The sequence below is a fragment of the Odocoileus virginianus genome, chromosome 32, assembly GCF_023699985.2.
Source record: "Odocoileus virginianus isolate 20LAN1187 ecotype Illinois chromosome 32, Ovbor_1.2, whole genome shotgun sequence".
Taxonomy (NCBI): domain Eukaryota; kingdom Metazoa; phylum Chordata; class Mammalia; order Artiodactyla; family Cervidae; genus Odocoileus; species Odocoileus virginianus.
The window spans coordinates 17,542,992-17,564,089 of NC_069705.1; the positions used below are offsets into that span (position 1 = coordinate 17,542,992).

At 42.1% G+C, this 21,098-nt stretch overlaps 1 protein-coding gene and 1 pseudogene across 1 annotated transcript in view; one reads left to right on the top strand and one right to left on the bottom strand.

The window, feature by feature from the left end:
- Positions 1 to 1,605: 1,605 nt before the first annotated feature.
- LOC139032586 (large ribosomal subunit protein uL24-like) lies at positions 1,606 to 3,291 on the bottom strand (annotated as a pseudogene).
- A 3,526-nt stretch (positions 3,292 to 6,817) lies between these two features.
- The window catches only part of GSR (glutathione-disulfide reductase), a 47,798-nt gene continuing 33,517 nt past the window's right edge, over positions 6,818 to 21,098 (top strand). The window contains exon 1 of the mRNA XM_020879089.2: positions 6,818 to 7,252. Coding sequence (XP_020734748.2) covers positions 6,956 to 7,252 — 297 coding nt within the window. The 5' untranslated portion in view covers positions 6,818 to 6,955. The remainder of the gene's footprint in view (positions 7,253 to 21,098) is intronic.

A 21,098-nucleotide genomic window follows, 5' to 3' on the forward strand; every position in this document is an offset into this window, starting at 1 on the left:
CTTCTATTAACTTAGGGTTTTGTTTGTTCTTATTTTTTCTAGTTCCTGTAGGTATAAGGTAGGTTACTTATTTGAGATTTTTCTTGTTTCCTGAAGTAGGCTTGTATTGCTATAAAATTCCCTCTTAGAGCTTCTTTTGCTGCACCCCATAGATTTGGCTCAGGGGTAAAGGATCCGCCTTCAATGCAGGAGATGTAGCAGGGGCTGCAGGTTCGATCCCTGGGTCGGGAAAGTCCCCTGGAGAAGGCAACCCATTCCAGTATTCTTGCCTCGAAAATTCCACAGGCACAGGAGGCTAGTGGGCTCTTAGTCCATGCAATTGCAAAGAGTCGGACATCACTTAGTGATTAAACAGCAACAGCAATAGATTCTGAATCATTGTGTTTCCATTTTCACATGTCTTTAGGTATTTTAAAAATACTTCTTTGATTTATTCATTGACCCATTGGTTGTTTAGCAGCATATTATTTAGCCTTCCATGTATTTGTGCTATTTTGCAGTTTTTTATTAATTTATAAAAGTTACATAAAAGCACAGTTGTGTCTGACTCTTTGCGACCCCATGGAATAGTCCATGGAATTCTCCAGGCCAGAATACTGGAGTGGGTAGCCGTTCCCTTCTCCAGGGGATCTTTACAACCCAGGGATGGAACCCAGGTCTCCCACATTGCAGGCAGATTCTTTACCAGCTGAGCTACCAAGGAAGACCATTAACTTATAGTTGATTTCTGCTCTCATAGCATTGTGGTAGGAGAAGATGCTTGATATGATTTCAGTCTTCTTAAATTTATTTAGACTTGTTTTGTGGCTAGCATGTGATGTATCCTAGAGAATGTCCCATGTGTATTTGAAAAAAGAATGTATTCCACTGCTTTTGGAAGGAGTGTTATATGCATCCATCTGATCTAATGTGTTGTGTAAGGCCAGTGTTCCCCTACTGCTTTTCTGTCTGGATATCTGTCCAGATATATCTGATATAATATCAAAAATATACAAAGAATTCCAACAACTCAACATTAAAAAAAAAAAAAAAAACCCCCAAACATCCTGATTTGAAAATGAGAGAGGATCTGAATGGACATTCTCCAAAGAAGAGATACAGATGGCCAACAGATACATGAACAGATGCTCAACATCACTAATTATCAGGGTGATGTAAATCAAAACCACAATGAGCTATCACCTCACACCTGTGAGTGGCTATTATCAAAAAGACAACAAATAACAGGTGTCGGTGATGATGTGGAGAAAAGAGAACACTTGTGTACTGTTGATGGAAACATAAATTGGACAGTGACTGTGGAATTTCCTCTATAAATTAAAAATAGGATGACCCTATGATCCAGCAATTCCACTTCTGGATATTTTCCCAAAGAAAACAAAAACACTAATTTGAAAAGGTATATGCACCCACAAGTTCATTTCGGTCTTATTCAAATAACCAAAATAATGAAGCAACGTAAGTGCCCATGGATAGATGAATGGATAAAGAATGAAATGGAATACTACCCAGTCATAAAAAAGAATGGAATATTGTCATTTGTGATAACATGGATGAAACTAGAAGGTATGGTGCTATGTGAAATAAGTCAAACAGAGAAAAACAAATAGTGTATGATTTTACTTATATGTGGAATCTAAAAAGCAAAACAAATGACACTCAAAACAGAAACTGTCATATACACAGAGAAGAAACAGGTGGCTGCTGGGGTGGGAGGTGATGGGTAGATGAATGAGCAGGTGAGGGAGATTAAGAGGCATAAACTTACAAAACAAGTAAGTTACGGGGATGAAATATACACTGTAAAAAAAGAAGTGATTACAGAAATAATAAAACATGTTTAGATTCAGAATAGGTATATATGTTATTTCTAAAGCTTTTTAATAATCTCCCACCCATATTTGAAAATACATCAGTAAAACAATTAGAGATCAAAAGGGTGAAAAAGGTAATCAGTGCATATATGATTTCTGTCTAGATCTATCTTCTGAGGGAGTGGCCCATTTTCCAACAAAGGAGCCTTGCTCTTTCCCTTGGGAAAATTCCTTCTCTTATTGTAAAACTTGCTTTTTGTTAATCTCACATTCAATTATAGTTATTGTTCTCTGTGTCTTCAGTATTTATTCATTTTCTCAATACAAAACAATGAAATTGTGTAACTGAGTAATCCTTGTATTATTTCTTTTCTCATTATTTCTATCCTTCTTATAAATAAGTGTAATTATTTTCACATATGCATCATGAGAAATTTATATTTCATTGAGCAACTGGGATGTGCAAGCTTCTTTGTGTTTCTTTCTTCTACTATTTCCTGTAGAGACTTCTCAGATTGTTTACTGAAGTACCATTTCTACCTTCCTTTTAACAAATCTCTTGACCTATTAGCTTAAAAGAAGACAGAGTTGTAATATAAATGTCACTTATGAGTCATGAATACATTTCCTATAAATTACACTTTAGAAAAAAATGCATAGGGAGAGGGTACAATTTTAAAAAGTTTTTTTTTTTCATTTTGACAGTTTTTAATGAAAGCTGTAGACAAGATGACTTTATTCCTGCATCTTCTCAATTGTTTCTTCTTATATTTGCCCTTTTCTTTTCCTACTTGGCAAGATTTGGCTTTATGTTCACGGATCTTTTTGCAGTCTTTGTCCAGTTTGAGTTTGGTGATAACCACCTTGCTGGGGTGAACGCCCACATGGACAGTCACGCCATTAGCCTTCTTCTGTAAACCTGGACTACTCTCCTAATTCGCTGCCCTTTGTAGTACCCTCATACAACCTGAACATCGTCATCCTTTCGGGTGGGCATGGATTGAACGTTGTACTTCTGTCTCAGCTCTTTAGAAAGAGGAGAAGACATAATTTTCCTGTGAATGTGGGAAGGTGCATTGAAATGCCTTTTTCAGTTCTTGCTTTGGTCAGAAGTCACAAAGGGATTGAACTTCATTTTGGCCAGTAGTGTTTCAGCAATGGCCACGGAAGGGAAGAGCAATTTTTAAAATTTATTTATTTATTGGTTACACTGGGTCTTTGTTGCTGTGTGAGGGCTTTCTCTAGTTGTGGTGAGCAGAGGCTACTCTCTAGTTGCAATGTTTGTGCTTCTCAATGTGGTGGCTTCTCTTGTTGTAGACCACGGGCTCTAGGCACATAGGCTTCAGTAGTTGTGGTGCATGGGCTTAGTTGCCCCGAGGCATGTGGGATCTTCCCAGACCAGGGAGTGAACCAGTGTCTTCTGCATTGGCAGGCAGATTCTTAACCACTGACTAGCAGAGAAGTATGAGGCCATAAACTCTTTTAACAAAATAAAAAGTGATATTCAACATTTTCTCCTACAAAACAAAAAAAAAAAACCACATAAAAAACTTGGATCTTGTATTTTCACTGAGACCATATCTTTGATGATTTCTTTCCATTAATGGTTAAGAAAATATGGTTTAGAGTCAGGCCTCCAGGATCTGAATCCCAGCTCTGCCTTTCACCAACTGTATCACCTTATTCAAGTTAAGGCATTTACTCTCTTTGCGCCTTGGTCTCTATTTCCAAAATGGAGATGATGATAATATTTATTTCTTGGGTTCAAGAGAGGATAACAGAAAGCTCTTACCATCATGCCTAATAAAGCTATTTTTAAAATAATATATCTACTGATTGATTGATTTGGTTGTGCCAGGTCTTATTTGTGGCACGTGGGATCTTCAATCTCCATTGCAGCTTGTGGGATCTTTAGTTGTGGCATGAGGGATCTACTTCCCTGACCAGGGATCAAACCCAGGCCCTCTGCATTGGGAGCGTGGGATCTTAGGCATTGGATCACCAGAGAAGTCCCTAAGAAAGCTCTTCAGGACAGTGCTTGGTTCAATCCGTATTAATCACTGGTGAAATGGCAGCCCACTCCAGTATTCTTGCCTGGAGAATCCCACGGACAGAGGAGCCTGGTGTGCTACAGTCCATGGGGTCTCAAAGAGGCAGACACAACTGAGTGACTAACTCACTTGCACTTTATTATTTTGACAGATATTTCACAGTGTCTTTGTGGAATCACCTAAAATTGTCTAGTGGTCAAAAGAAAAAATTAATGATGAAATTATTAAAACATGAAATAGATGCTTTCCTCTGCTGTTCCTTACAAATTACAGTAGATTATAATGATGTCATAAGACTGCCACACTTGAATAACGTAGTTGATTTTCATTCTCAGAATCCTGAAACTACCTCTTATTAGCTACATTTACTAAATTTTTTCTTGAACTGACATTTCTTTGCTTGAAGGAGAGAAAGTTTAGGTACAGAAGTGCTGGGGATATGGCTACTTGTCCCTTCCCACCTAAGTCAGAAGTTCAAAAAGGAAAAATATTTACATGAACATATTTTTTTAAACATTTTTATTTATTTATCTGTTTACCTGCACTGGGTCATTAGCTTCGTGTAGTATCTTCAATCTTAGTTGCAGCATGTGGGATCTAGTTCCTGAACTAGGGATCGAACCCAGGTCCCCTGCATTGAAAGTATGGAGTCTCAGCCATTGGACCACCAGGGAAGTCCTGAACATAAAATATTTTAGGTTCAAATAATACATTATGAATCTTTGTTCAACATATTGCATAGAATTATGTACTTAGGGGATGGAAAGTTTTCTCCATTAAAACCAGCAGAGATGTAGACCTTGACCTCCTTTCATCATCTTTATATTTGCTTTATAGCATCATTGTCCTCCCATATTTCCTGGTTCAAGACTTGTCATCTTTGAATCTTGTGCCCTCTCCCCAATCTGTCAATTTCACTTTCTCAGTTTGTCCAATCTCTTCCTTCTTGTATGTTCTTAATACTGACATGTATTAGCTTTGCCTCCTACACTGCCAGTTTCACCATTTCTAATCCATTTCATCTATTTCCAGGGAAAAACACCTCTGAGAAATCTTCAGAGTCTACTGCCTGTGAAATAATGTCTAAACACCTTAGCCTGGTTACTAGCAAGCCTTTCCAGGACTCCTCTACCCATCTCCCATCGTCCCCTTCAAGCTGCCTATGTGAACCGCCCCAATCAGCACTGCTCTGCTTACTACTTCCTCTTACTGCTAGCTCACTATCCTCCACTCTAAGTTATTTTCTTTGTTTGACACGCCTGTCTTCTTTCTGTCAGCTTTCCTACTTCACACATGAAGAAAATGACTCTCAGAGGGATTAAGTGACTATGATAGCACCTCTGGTGGGGGGTGGGGTGGGGTTAAGGCAGATATGAACCAAGTTTCTCTGACCCAGACTCTTTACTCCCAAGTACTTGTGCACATTTCCTAAGAACAGGGCTATTCTCTTATTTAGCCACAGTACAATTCTCAAACTCAGGAAACTTAACATCGATGTAGTATTATTGTATATTATACAGGCCATATTCAAATTTCACCAATCATCCTTTATAGGAAAATTTCCCCGTCCAGAATCCCATCTAGGATCAAACTTTGCCCTTCATTCTCTTAGTTCTTCAGTCTTTAACCTGGACTAGTTCCTTCGCCTGCTTTGTTTTTAAGACACTGATAGCTTTTAAAGAGTACAGGCCAGTTACTTGTACAATTTCCCACCCTGTGGCTTTTTTCTGAATAGATTCAGGTGGCTTTCATGAATAGATTCAGGTTATGGATTTTTAGCAGTAATACTACATAAGTGAAGTTTATTCTTCTTACTGCATTGCATCGCCAGGCACACAATGAGAGCTGTCCCACTATATTCGCCTTTGACCACTGGAATAAGGTGGTGTGTGAACTACTGTAAAGCCACCAGTTTCCCCTGTGTGATCAGTAAGCAATCTTTGGGGACATATTCTGACTGTGTAAATAACTTTTTCCTCCTCAAACTTTCACCCAGTGGTTTAATGTTTAATGACACAGCGATCACTATGATAGTTGTAAAAACTCAACAGTTTCATCTACATTTACTACATGGCAGTCTAGTGAAAGGAGGAACTTTCCCATTTTTTCCTCTATTCCTTTTTAATCAGGAAAAGAAAACAAAAATGATCCAAACAAAAACTTCAAGAATTGGATACTAGTCTAACTGGAGTGCGGTTGATTCTCCTTCTCCTTGCACATGCGGAGCCTAAGCTTCTCCGAGACCGGACCTTTAGTCCTCTGCCTACAACGCTCTCGGCTTCGTGAGTGACAGGCGCTGGCCACACAAAGTGGTGTGGAGTTGAGAGCCTCCAGATATTCTAAATTGACACCTCAGTCTCTACAGCCTGGGAAGAAATGCTTTTGTGTGTCCAACTCTACGCTATCTTTATGCTGCAACTTTTGAACACAAAAACATTTGTTCCAAAGCCTCCCAAACCATGCTTAACGTATCATCTGGTGGTGGTGATGGGGGCTGGGTGGAGGGTTTAAAATGTAGATTGCTTGGGTCCTGCCCCAAAGCTTCCGATTTAGTAGATCTGGGTTAGGATCCAGGGATCAGGTGGTCTGCGGATTAAACCTTGAGAAACATCACTCTCAAAAGGATTGTGGGCAAGTCTCCTTTCCTGGAGAAGTCCGGCGCCACTGGCAACTCCCAAGGCGCTTCCTCAGAAAAGGCTGGGGGAACAAAAAGGGGCATTCATCCTTCCTCCACCCATCCGACTTCAGAAACCTACATCCAGCTGATGCCACTCGGATGCGGGGACCCAGGTGCTGGGGAGAACACGTAGGCGGCGAGATCGGGAAAGACATCCCCTTATGGAGCAGGGCGAGCTGGCTCGTGGGCACGAGGGGACGCAGAGGGGTCGACACCGCCCCTCGGCGCCTGTCAGCCCCAGTGCAGCCGAGCGCTAGGGCTCCACCCCCACCCCGCCCCACTCCCTGCGGAGCACCGCGCCGCGGCTGAGTGCTTAGTCACCGTGAGGCTGCGCCTGCCCCGGGGCCCGCACGCCCCCGTCATTCCCCGGGCCCGCCCCCGGCCGCACCCCCAAGGCGCGCACTTCCGCGCGCATGGCCCTGCTGGCCCGGACTCTAATCGCGAGCGCGGGACACGGCTGGCTGCGGGCGGCGCGCGCCTTCCCTAGCTCCGCGCCACCTCCGGCCGGGCCAGCCCGCGCCTTCTCCCGCGCCATGGCGTGCAAGCAGGAGCCGCAGCCGCCGTGCCCGCCGCCCAGCGCCGGAGCCGAGATATCGTACGACTACTTGGTGATCGGCGGCGGCTCGGGCGGGCTAGCCAGCGCGCGCCGGGCGGCCGAGCTGGGCGCCCGGGCGGCCGTGGTGGAGAGACACAAGCTGGGCGGCACATGCGTGAGTATCCTTGGTTCCTGGCGCTTCTCCTCGTGCCTGGGTCCCTGCCGCGCAGCGTCCCAAAGCCGCTCCCTGCAGGAACAGCCTCGTTGTTCCTTAGTGCGATCCACCTCCACCCCGGCCCTAGGATGGACCCCCCCCCCCCCGCCCCCTCCGGCGCAGCGCTTTCCGCTTCGCCGCGAGGGTCGGAGTCAGGATCCTAGCGGGTGTAGAGAAAGGAAGTCTGAAAGGACTTATCCGGGACCCCCGAAGCTAAGCCTGCATCCTTTCTGGCGCAGGTGTCATCCTAACGGTGGCCCGAGGTGATTAAATTTAACAGAACTTTCCTACATCCTCACTCCTCTGAGTGGAGGGGTATTGTTGTATTCCATGCTGGATCTCAACACCAGACTCTTGAAACATAAAACTGCATGGAGAATAATTGCAGCTCGCCCGCGTCTCTCTGGGGAGGGGGGAGGAAAGATGGAGCGTGTGTAGTTTACTGGGGATCCTAGGGCTCTCCGTTCAGTTTCAAGGGTAGAATGATTTACAGCGGCTGTTCTCTCTCTTGGCTGCACATTCAAGTCACCTGAGGAGTTGAAAAAAATTCTGCTTAACCTGGGTACAACCTCGGCTTTGGTGATTCTGAATTGCAGCCAAGGTTGAGAATCACCGACTGCAGTTTATGTGGATGTAGGATTTACTATTAAATGATTTTACAGATCTTTCGTTGGGAGGGGGGGGAGGCGGGATTTTAAAACTACCTCTTCGCCAAAGAGGGTTGTAACTCCAGTGATTCAGAAACTATTCATCTAAAAAACAAGTTTAGTTTCCAAGTTATTGAGGAGGGCTTATCTATCGCAGGACTTGGGTAAGGTACTTGCTGTTGGTATTAAAATACTGTAATCGAGGGACTTTGCTGGGGCTCCAGTGGTAACACTCCGCGATTCTGTTGCAGGCGTCATGAGCTCGATCAGTGGGTCGGGAAATTAAGATCCCGCGTGCCCCGCATGAGGCCAAAAAAAAAAAAAAAAGGTTGTATCTAAGAGTCCCTTGGCTTGGGAATGGGTTCTTGAAGTTCCTTTGGAGAGAGATGCTTAAATGACACTACATTGGGAACTCCTTCAAGGCAGAAACGGGTTTGTATGTTTTCAGCCTTTTATCACTTTAACAAAGTCCCTGCTCAGTAACCGTTTGTGAATGAAGCTCAGAATTAACAGCTGTGAAAGGTTAAAGGAGACAGGATACTGTCTCCAGTGTTCAGTGCTCATTTTTGAGGTTCAAAACGGAGGTGAGATCGACGAAAGGAAAAATCCCGGTTTAATTATCAACTTGCACCTTGACATCTTAGTCCAGACAGAGCCTCGGAGAAGTCTGACTGCAGAAAGCAGATGGAGGGGTGCCAGTAAGAGGGCCCCCGGACAGCCTGTGACATCACTTGATAGCTGCCCATCTTACTCCCTCTCTGCTTTTCTGTTTTCCTTCTTCCTCGTGAATGTCCTAATCAGCCTGTGGCATCCTTTATCATTGCCTTGATTAATTGGTATTAATCAAGAAGGGGATGCCACCATTTTTAGATTCCTGTTAGAAATGTAAATAGATGAATTAAGAGATCAGCTACTTCCAGTTTAAAAAAAAAAACTACTTCGGAGAGCTAGCAAAGGACAGCTTGGGAGTTAGCCACTCACCGCTTCCTTGTAAAGAACCTGACCTTACTTATTTGGGACTTCCCCGGTGGCTCAGAGGATAAAGCGTCTGCCTGCAATGCGGGAGACCCCGGTTCAATTTCTGGGTTGGGAAGATCTGGACAAAAAAATGGCAACTCCCTCCAGTATTCTTTCCTGGAAAATCCCATGGACGGAGGAACTTGGTAGGCTATATAGTCCATGGGGTCACAAAGAGTCAAGACACAACCGAGTGACTTCACTTTCACTTTACTTATCTCATTTTGCTACCACAACTTAGTTTTCAGTAAACACTGATCTCTTGGGGAAAATCCCCTATTTCATATTTTTATGATGTGCCATTTGGGCTTGTATCAAACTGGATTTGGTTTTGAAATGCCAGGAAGGGTGTAGTATGCCTTGACTATCAGAGAAGATAATAACTAATTGATAAAATGTGAGTTTAGATTTGTCCCAGGATTCTCCTTATCTGGGTTATCTGCAGGTACCATAGCAAACTCCTTACCTGCAGTGCTTTCCAAACAGGTGTAGGGAAAATTGAAACACATTTCATTTGTTCCTGTCTTCACTTCACTTCTCTTAAGTGCAAAGTATTTGGACTGAAGATGGTTGAGAGAAAAGGGTAGATATCAAGATTTGTAGACAAAGGTATCTTCCCTCTAGAAGTTTACAATACAATAGGGGAGCAAAATGTATTGTAGAGAGTCAACCCCAGAGTTTGGTGGCACCAGAGTAAGGTTCCCTTAGGGTAGTTGAGAACTGATCACTTCTGCTTGGGCACATTGGATAGTTTGGGGGTAGAGATAATAATCTTTGTGAACTTGAACTGGATGTATATCATTTTTTGATAGGGTAGGTCAGGGACAGAGGCAGGGTGTGTTGTGTAATCAAATTGACTGGAACAGAGGTGTCTCCAATGAGAGATAGAAGCTGAGGGGCAGGTGGTAGTAAAAATACAGAGTTTCTGGAAGCCCAGTGAACTATGGAAGGATTTTGAGCAGGAAAAGGACACTGTAAAAGTGGTTTTATGGTCGAGGTGTTAGTACTGTTGAGAGATGTCCCTTGGGAAATTGACATAGAAGTTTCTTTACTTTTGACTCTCCAACCAGTATTTTTCTTAAATATATAAATCTAGGGACTTCCCTGGTGGCACAGTGGATGAGAAGCCTTCTGCCAATGCAGGGGACATGGGTTCGATTCCTGGTCCAGGAATCCCACATGCCGTGGAGCAAGCAACTTAGCCTGTGCACCACAGCTTCTGAGCCACGTGCTGCAAGTACTGAAGCCCTGGCGCCTAGAGCCTGTGCTCTGTAACAAGAGAAGCCGCTACAGTGAGAAGTCTGCATGGGCAGCAACAAAGACCCAGAACAGCCTGAAGTTATAAATAAGTAAATAATTCTTAAGAGCATAAACTAAAAAATATACAGATCTCAAGCTTGGTGGATTTTTAAATTTTTTGCTGTGGATGAATTCACACAGAAGTTTTAATTGTTTCATTATTATTTGCTCACTTAGTAGTATACCAGGTATATAGGTACATTTTTAGATGCTGTGGTCCTAGTAACAGACAAAGCGGATAAAAATTCCCATCCTCATGGAGCTTACATTGTGATCATTATGTGTAATTTCTAAATTTTCCATGTGGATTTTAACAAAAAAATACACATTTTTTGTTTTTAGCCTTCCTTCATGAAAGCTTAGACTCAAGGATTGATGGAGTAGTTGGAAATGATTTTGGAGCTCTACTAATTCAGTCTTACTATAGTTTTTATTTTATTTTATTTTTTTATTTTTTATTTTTTTTAAATTTTTATTAGTTGGAGGCTAATTACTTTACATCATTACAGTAGTTTTTGTTATACATTGAAATGAATTAGCCATGGATTTACATGTATTCCCCATCCCAGTCCCCCCTCCCACCTCCCTCTCCACCCGATCCCTCTGGGTCTTCCCAGTGCACCAGGCCCGAGCACTTGTCTCATGTACCCAACCTGGGCAGGTTATCTGTTTCACCCTAGATAATATACATGTTTCAGTGCTGTTCTTTTGAAACATCCCACCCTCGCCTTCTCCCAGAGTCCACAAGTCTCTTCTATACATCTGAGTCTCTTTTTCTGTTTTGCATATAGGGTTATCGTTATCATCTTTCTAAAGTCCATATATATGTGTTAGTATACTGTAATGGTCTTTATCTTTCTGGCTTACTTCGCTCTGTATAATGGGCTCCAGTTTCATCCATCTCATTAGAACTGATATAGTTTTTTTTTTAAATAGGAAGCACTAACATAAGCTTGCTGACTTAATTTTTTTTAATGACCATTTGAAAAAATTGTATTACTATCATTTTTATCAGGAATGTTTTTTTATTAAAAGTAGGAAGCTTATAATTTCAAGTAAAGGACAGTTCTTTATTTGTTTATTTGGCCATGCTCTGCGGCTTATGAGATCTTAGTTTCCCGCCCAGGGATGAATCTCATGCCCCCTGCAGTGGAAATATGGAGCCGTAACCATTAGACTGCCAGGGAAGCCCTGACAGTCCTTTAAATTAAATACTTATTAAAGCCTTATTGCTTTCGTTTCATTAAGGATCAGACTCACATAGAATCTTACAGGAATTTAGAAGCATTGTTCTAACCTAGGACCCTCATTTTTACCAAGGAACAGATTGAGTGTCAGCTGAAATGTGATTGAAAACAAACCAAGCATAATCTATGGAATTAGCAGCCCAGCCATCAGAAGCCATGGCTTTGGTGTCATTGTGTGGAGTAATTTATGACTTGATGAACATTTTTAATCATTCTTCTCAGCTACACAGAAGGAACCTTCTTCTGCCTCTTAGGAACCAGTCATCATTTTGTGGCTAAAACTCCACTCTCCCAATGTGGGGATTCTGGGTTCGATCCCAGGTCAGGGAACTAGATCCCACATTCCAAAACTAAAGAGCCCGCATGCCACAATGAAGATCCTGCAACTAAGACCTGGTGCAGCCAAATTCAAAACAAACAAAAAGCGTTTGTTTTGGAATCTAGCAGGTGGGTGTCCACTTCAGAGCTTCTGATTTAGCAGGTCTAGAGTGAAGCTCCAGCAGGTTTATTTTTATGAAGAGCCTGATTCTGATTCTGGTGTACTTGAGCCAGACGCAATGCTGCAGGCTTCGTAGGAAGTCTTTGTGCAAAGACTTCAACCCCATGGAAGCGCGAGAATGAATATGGTGAACCCTGCACAGTTGTCAGGGTCAGATGATAATGAGTTTGGTCCAAGAGTCATTTTCTGCTTTCATAATTTAATGCTTCCGGAGTAAATGCCTTCCATGGGTGTATATGTGGTGTGACTGCTTGACACATATACAGTTTTCCTTTTCCTGGATGCTTTTTGTTCCTTCTGTGATACAATGGGGTTGGCCCCTTCCAAGGAGAAGGTTTTTTCAGGATGAGTGACCTGTGTTGGTATACTGAGAGTTTACTTTTCTTTGATGGAGTTTATCACTTTCAGCTGTAAAGAAGCTAAGGTTTGAGATGACTGTGTCCCATACTGTGTTCTGTAGGGAAGGAAAAACGTTTCCTTCTCCCTTTTATGTTCAGTAGCTGGGGCCTGCAAATTAAACTTGACAATGGGCAGATTAATGGGAGAAAAGGTTTATTTCACATACACACATGAGTGTCACAGAGAAGAATTGGGAAAAAAGGAACTTGTAGACCTGGAAGCTTAATACAGATTAACAGAGGGTGACAAATTGTGGAAAAGTAACCAAGGAAAAGGGGATTTGGACATCTGGAGGCAATAAATTGTGGGAAGGTAGATATATGAGGGGAAACTAATAGAAGATAGGGTTACTTTAATAAGGTTTTTGTGTGTGTGTGTGTGCAGATTCTTCTCATTGCTACCTTTCCATCTCCCGTGATAAGGGTTTTTCTCCTGCTAGTATAGGATAGGGTGGGAAGCACCTTCACTAAGGGAAATGTTAGCTTTGCTTTTCAACAGAAAGGTGGGGAGATCAGAGTTCCTCCTGTGTCTGCTGTTCCTAAATTGTCTTCACTTCAAAATAATGCCAGAGGAGTGGCGTGGGCAATAGGGCGGCCCACTATTTTGGGGTGGCACATTCTGTTGCCCTCAAGGTCAATGTGGAAATAAGCAGTGAAGGCCAGTAGTGCTACTAAACGTCTAGTGGACGAACTAGGTAAAAAGGCTTGTGTAGCTCTAATAACATGATTCCACTCTTAAATTAATCTTTATTTTTCTGGATCAGGTTAGACATTAAAAATGGGAAGCTGAAAGAAATCATCTGTTTTTCCCTACAATTCAATTTGAAGTAAATAATCTTGTATTACCTACTGCAAGTCATTCATTTCTGAGGGCTGGAGAATACATGAGATAATTTTTGAGTTCATTTTTGTGGAGTCTCCAATAAGGTAAATAGGGATGTAACTCATTTTGTAGCACTTTGCAGATTCTGTGTTTGTTTTTCCTTTTTACAAACTGCAGGCTTGGGGCTGCCCTGCGTTGCCCACATATCTTAGAGCCATTTTTGCAGCAGCATTTGCTCACTTCATATCTCTGTGTCATTTTAACTCCCGTGGTATTTCAAACTTTTTCTTCATTGTTGTATCTGTTACGGTGCTCTGCCGTCAGTGATCTTTGATTTTAACTACATGACTTGGTGAAGACTCAGATGACGGTTAGCCTTTTTTAGCAATAAAGTGTTTCTTAGTTTTGTGCCTTTTTTCTCAGTGCTGTTACATACTTAATTGACTACAGTGTAGTGTAAACATAACTGTTGTAGGAACTAGGAAACCAAAAAAATTCATGTGACTCTTGGGGTAATTCACTTTATTTTGGCGGTCTGGAGCCAAACCCAAAATATCTCTGAGGGCTGCCTGTATCATGCTTGTCTCATGATCAAGTGCAGACCAAGGGAAAATGCAGAGATTGCCCAAAGCCAAGGTGAACTAGAGCCTTCTGGGAGCTTGGTCGCTGTGGTTCAGGGCCCTTCTCAGTTCTCTGCCCACGCAGATGTGGGAAGAGTAAGCTTGAGGGGAAAGTTCTTTCTGACTTGCTATTCCCTTGCCCCAGGGCCTGCAGGAGCATGTATTCCAGTGTTCTTGCTGAGTGTACTGATGCAGTGATAAAGACTAACCCAGTTTTTGTGTATCAGCGTGGGGTTCTTAACCAAAGAGAGTTAGGGAGTAAGTCTTGATTCCTGGACGAAAAGTCTTTTTTTTTTTTAATATATATATTACTTTCAGATAATTTGATATTTGTATATATTGTGAAATGGTCACCACCATAAATGTAGTTAACATCTGTCACAATACATAGTTACAAGTTTTTCCTGTGAACTTTTTTTTTCACTATTTAAAATTTATTTTAATTAATTTATTTGACTGAGCTAGGTCCTAGTTGTGGTATGCAAACTCTTAGTTGTGGCTTGTGGGATCTTAGTTTCCTAACCAGGGATAGAACCTGGGCCCCCTGCACTGGGAGTGTGGATCCTTAGCCACTGGACTGCCAGGGAAGTCCCGTCTTGTAAACTTTTAAGATCTGCCCTCTTAGCAGCTTTCAAATAGTGTTATTAACTGTAGTCACCATGCTGTATGTAGTTACATCCCTGTGACTTACTTATTTTATAATGGAAAATTTGTACCTAGCAAAAGTCTTCTTGATCATTAATGTCACAGTGAGCTGTACTGTACACACCAGTTGGAGAGGCCAGCAGGAGGAGTGGAGGCTTTAAAAGAGGCCTGAGAAACAGCCATCTGGTGAATTGTTGTCTGTATTCGTCTAGGCTGTATACAGGGCTTCCCTGGTGGCTCAGGTGATGAAGAATCTGCGCCTGGTTGGGAAGATCCCCTAGAGAAGGAAATGGCAACCCACTCCAGCATTCTTGCCTGGAGAATCCCATGGACAGAGAAGACTGGTGGTCTGCAGTTCATGAGGTGTCAGAGAGTCAGACATGACTAAGCAACTAACACTTCTTCCCTTCAGGCTGCAGTTACGTAGTATAACAGGTAAATCATACACTAAGTTGGAGGTAGTAGCATGTACTTTGATATTATAGTATCTATAGCCCCAGTAGGCTCAACATGCATACTTTTTAATGATAAGAATACTTAACATGAAATCTACCCTCTTAACAAAATTTTAAGTGTACAGTACTGCATCACCGACTCGATGGACATGAGTTTCAGCAAGCTCTGGGAGTTGGTGATGGACAGGGAGGAGGCCTGGCGTGCTGCAGTCCATGGGGTTGCAAAGAGTCAGACACGACTGAGTGACTGAACAGTATTGCTGACTGTAGGTACAGTGTTGTACGACAGATCTTTAAAACTTCCTGCTTGATGTATGTGTGTTGATAGCTTAATCAATAGACGACTTTCAAGCACATAAATGTATAATATTTAGATACAATTCTATGGGGAAAGTGAATTAAAAAACCAAGCCCCCAAATAAGAAAAACATAAAATATCTGACTGTTAAAAGATTATTTTTCTTTAGTTGTTTTTTAGATGGATGAGAGTGGGAATCAAACTAGTATGGTATTTAGAGTCCTGCTGAATATATTTAAGAGTGATGTTACATGTTTATTTTACAATGGCAATATTTATAATATGCCAAAAATAAAATCCTTTACAATTGTTTCACTCTATGATGAAAAAAAAAATAAAATAAAATAAAACTTCCTGCTTATTGAGAGTTGGAGCCCGTTAATTGGTAAATCCACATTGCCCTCTCCCACCCCCATCCCTGGCAGCCACCGTTCCACTGTTTGATTCTATGAATTTGACTGTCTTAGATCCCTTGTGTAAGTGGAATCATGCAATATCTATCTTTCTGTGACTGTCTTATTTCACTGCGATGTTCAAGGTTGGCTTCCCTGGTGGCTCAGATTGTAACGAACCTGCCTGCAATGTAGGAGACCCAGGTTCGATCCCTGGGTCAGGAAGAGCCCCTAGAGACGGAAATGGCAACCCCCTCCAGTATGCATGCCTGGAGAATCCTGTGGACAGAGGAGCCTGGCAGGCTATATAGTCCACAGGGTTGCAAAGAGTCAGACACGACTGAGCAACTGACACTTTCCCAAGGTTGAACATGCATTTTTAAATGAACATTTACTAAAAGGAGAGCTCAGTTTAGGGAACCTTGCCATTAGTTCCTTCAGTATTGACAAAGATCCCTCAAAACCAGAAAATAATCCTGATTGTTTCATGAGTTGAGAATTTCATAAAATGAGGCACACCTATGTTCATAAGTGCCAAAGAAAGGAGTGATCAGAAAGGGTGGGGTTCGTTGAAGCAGGTAAATCCTATTATTGAAGTCTTTTGATTTACCTTGTTGATTGTTTAATCTTTTGCAACAGTCTTAGTAATGTTGCTTTGCCATCCACCTCAGAACCCACTAAATTTGCAGGGCCAGTAAAAGAAAGGCTGCCTCTTAATCCTTCAGAGTTCCTGCTTGCTTGTAAAAGGTATCTTGCACAAGTAGCAACAGAGAATTTTTCTGGTCCAGTGGAATTAAAGAATTTTGTGGAAATATGAGTGACCTTCCACATTTCTAAGCAGATTTCACACAGTCACAGTTAATAACCATTTATTCACTGAGTGTTGCAACATGATATATTAAATAGGTTATGGGATCCTAGATCCTTTCTCTTTTGGGGGTGAGCAAGAGATATGGGGCCAGATATCACTCAGTGGGTGTCAGGTGGTAGAGGAACGTGACACCCTAGAGGAGCTTGTCTCACATAGCTGAATCTGGTTTCCCCTGATTGCCCCAGAGTAGCAGTTCATTTATGTTTGATCCCTGGGACTGGGAGATTGCACGTTAATCTAAGGTTCTGCTAAAATAAGAATTGAGCGCAATTTTAGTTCTAACATTTGAATACCTCTTACATAAGTTCATTTTCTTGCTTTAGATTCTGTTTTACATAGAATACCTTCACTCTTCTTTCAAGCTAGGTGCCTTCCCAGGCTAACTTTCATCTGAAATTTGAAGGTAAAAGACATGGATATTGAATGTTTAATATGTGCCAGGGTGTGATAATTGGATTTATAATAAATACATATTTGATCTTTGTTCCCATTTCTGGCACAGAGCTCCTAAAACCTTTGGAATTTACTACAGGATGAGTGATAAAGGTGCCTTGACATTCAGCCTCACCTGGGTTTATGTTAATGAGGTGTCTGATGGAAAGAACATAAGCATAGGTGCTGGTTGGCAAAGGAACCAGCCTAACTCCCTGACCTTGGAAAGGCAAGGACAAGGGTTTGGAGGTCGGATAACACCAGTGGCCAATGATTTAGTCAACCCTGACTGTGTAACGGAAGCCTTCAGAGAAACCCAAAAGGCCAGGGTTCAGAGAGCTTCTGGGTTGGTGAACACTTGGAGAATCGAGGAGAGTGGCGTGTGTGCCCAGAGAGGGCATGAGGAGTCCACACCCCTTCCTACATAGCTTACCCTGCGCATCTCTTCCATTGGTCTGCTCCTGAGTTACATTATAGCTTTTTATAGTAAACTGGTAATCTCGTGAGTAAAATGTTTTATCACACGTTTCTCTAGGTCCTGTGAGGCACTCTAGCAAATTAATCAAACCCAAGAAAGGGCGGTGGGAGGTGGGGTCATTGGAATCTTGGATCTATAGCAGGTTGGTCAGAAGCACAGCTGACAATCTGGACTTGTGTTGGGTGACTGACATGGGGGTTAGGACAGTCTTGTAGGACTGAGCCCTTCACCTCTGAGATCTGATCCTGTCTCCAATGGATGCTGTCAGAATGAAGGTAAACTGTGGAGAAATAAAACACACATCAGGAGTGGTCAGAATTGTGAAGGGACGTGGGTAAGTGGCGTCCAGGGGCTTATTAGCAATGGGTGTTAAAATGGTGACAGTTGCCAAAGACAGAGATCTTTATCTCTTCTGGTCATCAACACTGAGCCCCTAGAACAGTGTCTTGTACAATATGACTGAAAGATTGCGCTGAAAGAAGGTGTTGATGAACTGACAGTGTTTTGCTTAGTCAATGACAATTTGTCGTTTGCTAAGTGCTCCTGCCTCAGTCCTGAATTAGGTTTTAGGCTGAGAAGAAGGAAAATGGATAGAAGAAACCATAGGCAACTCGTGATGAGGAACAGAAAGGGGGAAACCAGAGGAAGGAAGCTTACTGTTACTTAAGCACCGGTGACATTCTAGACCCGGGAGATTGCAGATTAGCCAAGTTAATGTGATGTTTTTACTTGTCTGGGCAGAATTGTAGGCTAGAAGGCCAGACCTTGGTTAAATGGCGAAGCTTGTGAATTTTGCCACAGGCATCATCGGACCCTCAGGCATCCCAGGCGGCTCAGGGGTAAGGAATCTGCCGGCAAATGCAAGAGACGTGGGTTCGATCCCTGGGTCGGGATGATTCCCTGGAGGAGGAAATGGCAGCCCACTCCAGTATTCTTGCCTGGAGAATCCCACGGGCAGAGGAGCCTGGCAGGCTATAGTCTGTGGGGTCGCAGAGTCGGGCACAACTGAGCGACTAAGACACACGCTTTTCCGTATGGCTTTTCTACACCAGAAGAGCCGGCAGACTGCAGAAATAATTCAGAGAGGTCAGTGGCATCATCAGAACTATCATGAATTAGAAAATAGGTGCTTTACATCCATCATCTCTGATCATCTCAAAACCTCTACAGTGTATTATCAGTCCTGTTCTGTGGAATAGGAAACAGCTCAGAAGGGTTTAGAAACTTACCCCACCAACAGTCAGCAAGTAGAGGATTCAGGCTCCTGTCTGTCTGACTCTACATCTGCACTCAACCTCAGCTACAGAGTGGGAAGGAGGGCTGACCAGGGCTACATAGAGCTCTCCACCCAGGCTTCCTCAGCTTTGTAGGTAATGAATCGTTTTCTCTTCTTCCACGTCAAAGAGGCATCTGATAGTTGTGTTGCACTGAAGTGTTTGAGGTTTCGGAAACCAGTGGAAACCCTGGAGGCCTGTCACTAGGAGCTGCCAAAATAGGAAGAGGAATACTTCAAGGTCATAGGTTTCCATTCAGCCCTAGCCCCAGGTCCCAAAGTGTGCTAGACAGATTCTCTGCCTCCTAAAGCTCGTAATTTTCTACCAGCTTCCTCCTCTGACTTCGGGCCCAAGAGCCTGCGATTTTAGGGAATGTGGGTGATTCTGCTGCTGCCTCTGGAGTCGGCTTCTTGGACAGGCGAAGCACCTCCTTCTGGTCAGGACTATGGGCTCCATGAGAGCAGAGTCTGTCCATTTAGTGTTCTGTTTTGCATCATATCTGGCATTAGTGAGTGAGCCCTTAATCAGTCCTTCTGAATGGTTAAACTTCTAAAAAACTGAACTACTCGAAAGTCATACACTTGGCCCCAGGCCTGTGTTGTTTAGGCATCCAGAGAGCCCGCCTAGTTCTCTCTGGTTGTGATGGCAGAGCTTATGAGCACCTGATATAAATTATTCCAACCTAACATGTTTCCATGTAGAAGGAAAATAATTGTGTAGCAGAAAACACTGAAAATAGATCAGAGCGATCAAAGAATCAACCGTCTAAATTCCACTACCCAGATAAAATCATTTTGGTTTATTTCTTTGTCTAAATGAATTACACAAGGAATGACATTATAGAAAATATATGGAGTAAAATATGAACATTTTCTCCCTCCCCAGAGATGACTACTGTTAATATCATGGAGTATGTGCTCAAACTGCTTAATTAGATGTGCACATTTGCAAATATATATCAATGTTAATTGGAATATACAGAACAAATTGTTCTGCAACTTTCTTTTTATCACTTAAGATTCTAAGAAATCCTTCTGTAACAGTAAATAGAAATCACTGTGGCCTTTTAAAGGACTGCAAAGTATTCCATAGGCTCCATGTACAGTGATTTCCCTAGAATATTACTTCCCTGCTGATGGGTAGTTACCTTGTTTCCTGTTAACCCTTGTGACAGTTAATGCACATCCTTCTCTATGTATCTTTGGATGCTGGAATGTAATATGTGACCGTTTAAGTGTAATAGAGTCCTAAATTTAGCATTGCTAAGCTCTAATGGTGTGTGCCAAACAGTATGTGCAGTTTTAATGGCTTACTCTTTTTTTTAAAAAAAAAAACATGTTTGTAATTGAATAAGATTGATGTGTAACATCATGTAAGTTTAAGGTGTATAGCCTGTCACTGTGATGTATTTATCAATTGTAATATGATTGCCTAATGTAGGGATGTTTATCATGTTACATAATTACAGTACAATATTGCCGCCTAAGTACTAATTAGTCTTACTCTTAGCCACAGTTTTTTTCAAGCTATAAATTTTAGGGTGCGATCAAAAGGAAATAAACAAATGTACACAAAAATGTGTGTGTAAACACATACATCATAATTTACAAGGACTGTAGGGAGGAATTTCTCTCTAAGGAGTTTGAATAATTATATTTTTTTATGATGAGTAGTAGACTTTTAAACAACTGGCTGGTTTTTACTGAAATCTTAACAGCTATTTGTGTTCTCCTTTGTAGTGGCTGCTAGAAGGCTAAGAGTCAAGTTTGTGGTCTGTTTCTAACATAGAGACATATAGGTCTGTGTATATATACAGGTATATAAGCATATATATATATAGTGTATTATCTCCATGTATATAAGCATAGAGAGAAATAGATAATGGATGAACTTTACTGCTTGATTCATCATCATACTTTGATCTTGAAAAAAATGTAATTTTCTGCTGTAGGTTTTCTCAGAGGAGACATTGTGGGTGTTTTACCCAGCATAAGCCATAGTAAATTTCTCAGAAATCCTCCAGGACAGCTGCTCAGATGGTTCAGTTGCCTTTGTTCAGCTGGTGGGTCCTCTGACCACTGCACTGCACTTTCTCTTCTGCTTGGTCCCTCTTGGCCACCTCACCTCCTTTGGCCATCTATATCATCCTTCCTCTCCCCTGGAGGAAGTGCCTTCCTCCCCCCTGCCCTGCCTTACAAATGGAATTGTTCCCCCCTGCAACCCACTGCTTTTCTTGAGAAAATACTGATAAATAAAATTCTCTGCCTTCTCACACAAGGAAAGTATTGTTCATATCTTTTTCAACTCTATAATAGAAAAAAGGGAGTAAACCTCCTGGGTGGATGCTTGGGTTTCATCTTTTGTAGGTTTCTTTGATGGTTTTGAATTGAATATTCCTAAAATATGTCCCTC